This window comes from Condylura cristata, unplaced genomic scaffold (genome assembly GCF_000260355.1).
Source record: "Condylura cristata isolate star-nosed mole 26May11 unplaced genomic scaffold, ConCri1.0 scaffold00065, whole genome shotgun sequence".
NCBI lineage: Eukaryota > Metazoa > Chordata > Mammalia > Eulipotyphla > Talpidae > Condylura > Condylura cristata.
The window spans coordinates 141,069-149,210 of record NW_004567166.1 but is presented as its reverse complement, the minus strand read 5'-3'; the positions used below and the strand labels follow the sequence as shown (position 1 = coordinate 149,210).

The 8,142-nt window shown below is 63.9% G+C and overlaps 1 protein-coding gene across 1 annotated transcript in view; it reads right to left on the bottom strand.

The window, feature by feature from the left end:
* Nucleotides 1–4,484: 4,484 nt before the first annotated feature.
* GCM2 (glial cells missing homolog 2 (Drosophila)) overlaps nt 4,485–8,142 on the bottom strand; it is a 4,884-nt gene continuing 1,226 nt past the window's right edge. Inside the window, exons 2-5 of the mRNA XM_004695453.1 lie at nt 6,775–7,027; nt 6,454–6,566; nt 6,154–6,279; nt 4,485–5,267 (exon numbers count right to left, since the gene is read on the bottom strand). Coding sequence (XP_004695510.1) covers nt 4,485–5,267; nt 6,154–6,279; nt 6,454–6,566; nt 6,775–7,027 — 1,275 coding nt within the window. The remainder of the gene's footprint in view (nt 5,268–6,153; nt 6,280–6,453; nt 6,567–6,774; nt 7,028–8,142) is intronic.

Below are 8,142 nucleotides of genomic sequence, written 5' to 3'. Positions count from 1 at the left end.
CAAGGGAGACGGGCCACAGGATCCTGGAGCAGGGCTGAGCCTCTCCACCGCCACTCCCCGGGTGGGCAGCACAGCCCCATCCCTGAAACCAGGACCCCAGTGCAACACTGTAGGAGCTGGGCGTACCCCAAGCTGGGAGCAGCGGCCCCAGGCCCCTGGGGCTCATGCCCCCCATCTGAGTAAGAACAACAGGGAGCCCCACTTGGACACCAACTGAGCGCCCTCATCATCTCCCCATCTTGGCTCTCTTACTTTTATCCAAGTGCACGGCTGTAAATGTGAGCTTGGCTCGCTAAAGCTTCGGCGGCTGACAGGGATTGGGAGGGATTAAAGAAGATTAACACCGAGGGCAAATGGAGGGTAACCTGACCTGCTGGACACACCAGGTGCCCCCAAGACTCCCCCGGACCCCAGCAGGGGACCCCACACAGGTGATGTCTGAAAAGTCCCTCAGTTGCTTAAAAGGAATGCTCGGAGCCAAGCTCTCACGGAGGCCTCCATAAAGCAGAACAGAGCCCTGAGTGAGGAGGCTGATGCCCCCACATTATTGTAACGCTCAGCAGATAGAACCCACCCCACTGAGGCCTCACACCCTGCCCAGGCCGGGGTTGAGGGCTGAGCGGCAGACGTGGCTTGGCCCCAGGGTCTTAGTTTCTGACCAAAACAGATCCAATGGCTTTGACTTTATGATATTTATCTCCTCGCTGGACCCGATTATCTAAACATAATGACCTACATCTTTTTTAGAACGGACACTACAAACCTCCCTAAATTAAACTCTAATTTCCGGTAAAGAAACACTTTTCCCTCCAAAGATTCTGATCCTGTTTCTCGAACCCTTAGAGTCCCAGGGTCAGTGAGGCTGTCCCCCACCTGAGCTGCAGTGGGCAGTGGCCTGACCTCAGGGCCCCTTTCAAGCCCAGGGTGGGGTGGGGGTTCCGTTGGGGCCCAGCCACCTGCTGGGGTCCTGCTTCTCCGGGTCTCCTCCCTCATCCCTTTTGCTCAACTCCATTCACTGCCCTTCTGGGACCCAAACCGCCCTCAGCCCCAGAAGTAGTGTCCGCTCCAGCTCTAAGGGGTGGGGGCGGGGTTTCAGGAAGAAACTCCAGCGGGGATCCCAGATGGATGGACACTCCCTACCCGGCCGCCTCCCTCCCGGGGCCAACCCCCGCGTCCAAGGGTGCGGGGAACGGGCGGGGCCCACCGCCCTCCGTGGGCGCAGGCCGTCCCCAGACCCAGCCTCCATGTCCTCGTCCGGACCCCACCGACACCCCGGCCCCGGCCGCGTCGGGTCCTGACCCTACCGGCGTCCGGGAGTGGCTCGGCGGAGGGCGGCCCGGAGGACGCGGCCGGGAACGGGCCGGCGGCGGGCCGAGCGGACCAGGCGGCCGCGCCGCTGGGGTCACCTGCCCGCGACGCTTACCTCGCTCGCTCACCTCGCTCGCTCGCTTGTGAAGCTCAGCGTCTGTGTGTTTCGTCTCCCAGGCAACGGGGGGCGTGGTCCAGAGGCGAGGCCACGCCCATAGCGCGCCTGCGGGGCGGGGCCTCCGGGAACACCTGCGAGCCTGGGGCAGGTGTTCCACGTGATCGAGTTCGGGACCGGGAAGCCCCTTCCGTTCCTTGTGGGGAGTTGGTGCTTGAGTCCCCCAACTCTCCCCCAGGCTTGGGAAGGCAGGAGAAGGCGCGCGCGTTTCCGCAGGTGCCGCGACACTGCTGGGGTGAGCTGTGCGCCCCACCCGCCTGCCCACAGGTGTGTGAGCCACAGGCAGGGGCACGACTGGGGACTGGCCGCTTTCAGAGGGTGGGGAGGCCCGGAGTCGGGGAAATGAGTGTTGGGGAATGCGCAAAAGCCTGGACGAGGGCGCGTGTGCCTCCGAAGTGGGACCGCGGCAGCCCACGAGGGGTCAAGCGCTGCTCGAGAGTGGACAGGGCTCCGGGCCCCACCGGCCATAGCACTCCTGCCCAGGAGGAGCAGAGCCAGCCCGGCTGTGACCGGCAGCAAGCATCCCAACAACAGTCCCTGCGCGCTGGGGGCTTTGGCAGAGTGGACTCAGCAGGCTGAGGTGACCGGGAGAGTCCAGTGCGCGGCGCCCGAGAGGGCCCAGAGCTGAAGAGGACCAGGATTCGAAGTGGGAGGCGCTCACAATTTGGGGGGCGGTGCCCAGGGGTGTCCGGCTCAGCAGGAAACTCCTAGCCAGAGAAGCAGATTTGGAGACGGATGGGGAGAGATGCTCAACCCAGTCTGGAAAATTCTGAGTTAGAGACCAAGGCTGCGGGCAAGAGAAGGTGGCCTGGCCACAGGTCATGGCCTCGGGCTGGGGCAGAGCTGGGCTGGGTGGCACCTGCAGTCGGGGCGTGACTCGGGGCCCTGGGTGCCCCAGGCGGCGGGGTGGTAACCCCGGGAGTCAGGAGTCATGAGTGTTAGCTGTGGTTTGTGGGGGCATTATAGTCACACTATATATTCGGGGTGAATGAAAGAGTAGCAGGGATATTGGAAAAACAAACTATTAAAAAAGCATTGTTTTTAAAAGAACATGTTCAATAGTTTGAGTCCAAGAAAAAGAACTGGCCAGAATCTGCAGAAGGCACTCAGAAAGTGGTAGAAAGAGATGGAGGGAGGACAGACAAAGATGAGAACGCACCCTCATCCCAGAAGGTCTCCCCAGGGCCAGGACACGCCCACAGCCAGCTCCCCCCCAACCAGGCTCCCGCATCCCTGAGGTTTCTCCCCTTCTTGATGGACTCGCCTGTTGGCCTCCGGCTGGCCTCCGGCCGGGCAGGACCTCTGAACCCCGCGCCCTCCCCTCCCAGGATTTGTTCCTTCGCTTTGCCGTCTGCTCCCCTGTGTCCCCACGAGATCTCACTCTTTCTGGGACTGTGAGCCCACTGCCAGCTGGTCCATAACAGTCCGTTGGCACAACAGTGGGTGCTCAAGAAATGTCTGAGTGAATGCAGCCGCCCAGCCCCTCCAGAAGAATTCAGCGCTGTGTCACTGGGCTTTTTCTTTCCATGAGAATTCTGGGGTGACTTGGAGCTGGCCTCTCGGGGACCCCCAGGCAGCCCCACCGAGGAGACAGCAGGGCGACCAGCCTGCCTGGGACTGTGTCCAGGTTGTATTCGCTGTCTGAAGTTTTGCCATCATGCCTGTCTCAGGCACAGCCAGAAAGGAAGACCAGGAAAGGCACTTTCAACCCTCCACTGGGGGCCAAGCTGGGCTGAGGGTCCCAGAGAGTCAGGACCTGTTTGAATACTCCCCCTCCTTTTACTGAGGGGTTAGAGGTTTTTCTAGTCTTGTTGACGCTCGGCTGTCGGGGAGCAGGTGCGTTTTCTTCCTACTTGCTCTTCGGGGCTGTTGAGTCCAGCCCACACACTTCTGGTGTCTCCTTTCCAAGGCAGCCTGCGGTCCTGTCTGCTGCCTCGGCCTCCAGAACATGAACTTTAACCCCCGGCCCTGCAACCAGAACCCGGGGAGAGAGGCGGGGAGCCTGCCTTCCGGGGCTCCGTGCTGGGCTCCAGCTGAGTGTCCACCCTGCAGGCCAGGCCCGGCACGGGGAGGAGAGAGCCCCTCCGGGTGCCCGTCTGCCCGTCTGCTCCCCTCCACCGCGACTGCTGGGTGCCCAGGGCTCTCTTAGGCCTGGGACAGTTAGGTCTGTCTCTGGGGCATCTTCTCACCCCACACCTCTGGCCTGCACCCCAGCTCTTGTGTCCATAAATGAATCCTTAAAAGAAGACAGTGTTTCAAAAATCTATTTAATGTGTCCTAATCTGTCCCAGTTTTCCAGATCACAAGGTGAGGGGCGCCCCCTTTCCCATCCTGCTCTGAAGCCAACACACGCTGGCCACTTTATGCTCCTCAGGTCCAGTCGCGCCCCATCCCGCCCATCTATGTGAAGCAGCCATGGGGCAGCAAAGCTGGATTTGTGCGCAAACTTCCACTCGGGTCTGGAAGCCCGATCCAAGCTGGTGCGCTTTCCCAGTCACCTCATGCACCTGCCTCTTGGCCAGGGCAAGGCTCCTCTGGGGGCCAACACCATGGGGGAGGGGCTGCACTTTCCCGCCGCCATTTACAAAGCTGGGCCTTGGGAGATGAAGCGGTCGGCAACCCCGAAGGCTGTTCTAGTAGGCTGTCCGTGTATCCGGAGACCAGATGACATGACCCAGGGGCCGAGGTTGTGAGAGTCTCTGCTTGAAGCGCCAAGGAAGAGCCACACAGACCGGTGCAGGAAGAAAAGTGGCTGCCAGGGCATGAGGCCCAGGCATGGGCAGGCAGTATCAGCTCCAGGCGCTGACCACTGGGTCCGGCACACTGTCAGGGACAGGCGCACTCCAGGCCTCACTCCGGGGGCTTGAAGTGCCCTGACAGTGCCATCTCGGTTCTGAGCGCATTCCCCACCATCAGTGCCTGTCCATGTGGCTGCCCAGGGCAGTGCCGCTGCCTGGCTCTTTCACTGTGTGGATGCCATGCTGTGTTGTGAGTGGTAGACTCAGACTTCCTGGCAGTCGTAGCCTGCGAGCAGGTGGATGGGCTCCCCGAGGCAGAGAGCAGAGCCCCAGGTCTCCGCTCTGGCCATCCTGGGGGTAGCTGGCTCCTGGGGCAAAGTCCAGGCCCCTCTGCTGGCCCCAGGCCCCCCTGGGGCTTCCTGAGGAGAGAGCCCCCTGCCCAGAGTGGCCAGCAGGTCTGAGGCCTCTGGGTGGAGGGCCCGCGGGATGGTCCCTGGAGCACAGGCCCAGCCCCACAGGCTGGCCCCTGCCGGTGCGGGCTCCCAGGGCTGGAAGGCCTGGCAGGACACATGGGCAGTGGCCACCGTCTGCAGCCCGGGGGCCCCTGCGGGAGGCCCCGGGAAACACCTGCAGGGTTCTGGGTGCCGGTCAGGGTGGGCGGCCGCAGTCCCGTCCCTGGGAGCCGGCCTCCAGCCGGGATGTCTGTGGGTGGCTTCCTCATGGCACTCCCACCCGCCGGACCCGCCTGTCTCCCAGGGAGTGGCGCTGAGGGGACCCCTGCAGGGGGCAGGGGCTGGGCCCATGCGTAAGGGATGGGGGTCTGCCGGCTCGTAGCTGCATGGGGTCCATGGCAGATAGACAGTCGGGTCTGGGTGTCTCTGGAAGGGCGGCGACAGGTGGCCGGGCAGAGCGGTGAGGCCACAAGGAGCGGTGTCGGCCTCCGTGTCTGTGGGGAAGCAAGGCTGCCCGGGCAGTGGGAAGCCTGCGTCTGGGACATTCTCGGCGGCCAGGGCCGCGGGGCCAAGGGAGGCAGGACTCCCTCCTACCTGGAAGGTGCAATGTACTAAATGGACTTGTAAATGGCACCGACACTCTCCCCGCTAGCAAGCATCAACCAGCCCAACGCAACGCAACGCACTTCCGAGAGTCCAAGGGGGCCCCCCTGGGGACGCAGGGGTCAGTCTCAGCACCATGAAGTTGTCTGCAGCCACTGCAGTGTGAGTTCGACCCCTGGCCAGGGAGTGATGCCAGGCCCAGCAGACCCCTCCTGTCTCCCCGTTGCCCCCTCAGCAGTGGGTTTCAGTGGACCCGCCTGTTCTGCTCCCCACTCTGTCTCTGGGCAGTCCTCTCGCCCCCGCACCTCTGGCCTGTACCCCAGCTCTGCTGTCTCCATGCTCCTGGAGGTGACCATCTGGTGCCCAGTGCTGGGCCAGCAGGTGCAAGGAGCGACAGAGAGGCCATCCCAGATCCACTGCTGGAGGGTCTATGAGGTCAGGCCCGCTTCAGCCAGTCGCCCCTGGGGATCCTGGCCCCCCCCCCCATCCTCTACGCAAATGCAGATTCAGTGTTCCCACCGCCCCCAGAGGGAGTGTAGATGGACTCAGCGCCAGGCCAGCAGAGGAGGTGGGGGGAGACCTGTGGACACCACCTGCTGCAGCTGCCTCCCGCCCAAGGGCAGCGGGCAGCCCCGGGGGTCCAGAGCCCTAGAGAAGGGGCTGTTGTCTTGGGTGACAGAGGACACAGCTGCTCGGACACCCTCTGCGCCCAGCAGGCGCCACCACCAGGGGGCGCCCCTCTCCTCTGGAAGATATCCGTGGACCCAAGGGCTCAGTGACACTCTGCCAGAGATGTGTCGTTGTCACATAAAAGCTGAACTTCCACGAACTGCTCATAAGGACCGTCGTCTAGAGCCGCCGCCCCCCACCCCCTCACCTCTGCGCCCCGTGCCCTCCTCCTCTGGGACCGGAACAGGCAGGGCGCCTGCCTCCTGACCGCGCTCCTCCGGGCTTCCGTCTCCGCCTTGCTCTCTGGCCGAGGGTGGTCGTGGACGCCCTTGGCCTGGTCAGGGAGGAAGCAGGAGGCGGGAGCCGCGTGGCGGGCACCCAGGGGAGTCAAGGCGGCCACACCGAGTCCTGCTGGCTTTGGCCCAGACCTCCCAGGGCAGAGAGCCAGGGGTCTGTCCTGCGGTGTGCGAAAACACGTCCCCAAAAGTGGGGCCCCCGCCCCACCTACCTGAAAAAATATCCTGTCGCCGTCGAGTCTCCAGAAGTTGGTCACGGGGTATCCGCTGTGCCCCCGGCAAGGCACAAACTCCAGAGCGGACTGGCAGCCCGGGCAGAGCTTCTCTGCAGAGCCAAGGGGTGAACGAACCCAGACCCCAAAGGGACAGAGGTCTCCCCTACGCAGACCCTAGAGGGGCAGGCCTCCCCCACCCCCCAAAACCCTAAAGGAGAGCAGGCCTCCCCATCCTCCCGCAGACCCCGCGCTGCAAAGGCCGCCCCACCCACCCAGCCCCTAAAGGGGAAGGGCCCCCCAGGCCCCGGAGGCCCTCACCCCGCTGCTTGCGCCGCGCGCGGTCGCAGATGGCGGGGCGCAGGTGCAGGCGGGAGCCATCCGGGCGCACGCAGCCCCGCGCGCACAGCACAACGCCCAGGCAGGACTTCTTGAGCACGCGGCCCTTGTGGTTGTTGGTGTTGCGCATGGCCCAGCCGCTGAGGTGGCGCTGCGCGCGCTGCTCGTCCGCGGGGTACACCAGGCGCGCGTGGCCATCCGGCCACTCGCAGAAGCGGTCGAAGAGGATGGGCTCCTGCAAGCCAGCCAGGGGCGGGGCCCTGTCAGCCGCAGCAGCACCACCCCTCCCCGCCAACTCGCGCGTCCTATTTGGAGCAAAGGCCCCCCAAACCCCACAACTGCGCTTCAAGAAGACTGCGCCTCTGGGTCGTTCCCGCCATGGCGCCCGGGCGCCCCACAAGGACCCGTGAGCTTGCACGTCCTAACGCTCAACAGGCCCCCCCTTGCGTCTTTCACCTAACCAGAGGAGCCCAGAGAGGGCAGCAGACCTGCGGTGGCCACAGCCCTAGGTGGGCTGCAGGCCAGGCCTGGCAGGGGCCCCACCTGCTTCAGTGCCCGCCGGCGCTGGAGCGCTGCTTACATGCTGCAAAGGGGGAGGCTGGAGCCCAGAGCAGAAGCGATTGGGAGCTGGTGTTTGTGCCCCAGCCCGTCACTAGCTCCAGGACAGTGACTCTGGGAGCAAGAGGGCACAGAATGCTGTCCCCCTCCTGCCCAGGGAGCCTCCCAGCAGGACAGAGGCCAGCCAGCAGATATAGGGGTGCTGGGAGAAGCCCCTGCTTCCCTCCCCAGCAATGGGCCATCAAGGTCCTGTCCTGACCGTGTCCTGAGGCTGGTTGTCACCTAGAGCAGTGGTCTGCCACCAGCCAGTCCTATCTGGTGCTTGTTTTAAGACTGCCCTCAAGCTGAGGATGGCCGTCCTGTTTAATGATTGGGGGAGATGGAAAGGATTTGGGGACGCCTGACAGCTGGAGGGGCCCCAGGCAGGTGCCCAGATGGAGCTGCGGGGAGCCTCTGGCTGTGGTCTGTGCAGAGGCGGTGTGTGGCGCTCCCTCCCCCCAGCATGTGGCAGGACCCTCAAGCTGCAGACCCAGGCTGCACACCCACCCCAAGCTGCACACTCAGCCCCCCAAGCTGCACACCCAGCTCTCCCCAGGCTACACACTCAGCTCCCCCAGGCTGCACACCTAGCCCCACCAGGCTGATGCCCAGCCCCCCACCCCCACCCCGCGCAGTGCCTGGGAAATGGCCCTTAAATAAAAACAGCCAAGCCTGCAGGGTTGGGTTTCATTTGCAACATGGGCTGGTGCATGTCTCTCTCTCTCTCTCTCTCTCTCTCTCTCTCTCTCTCTC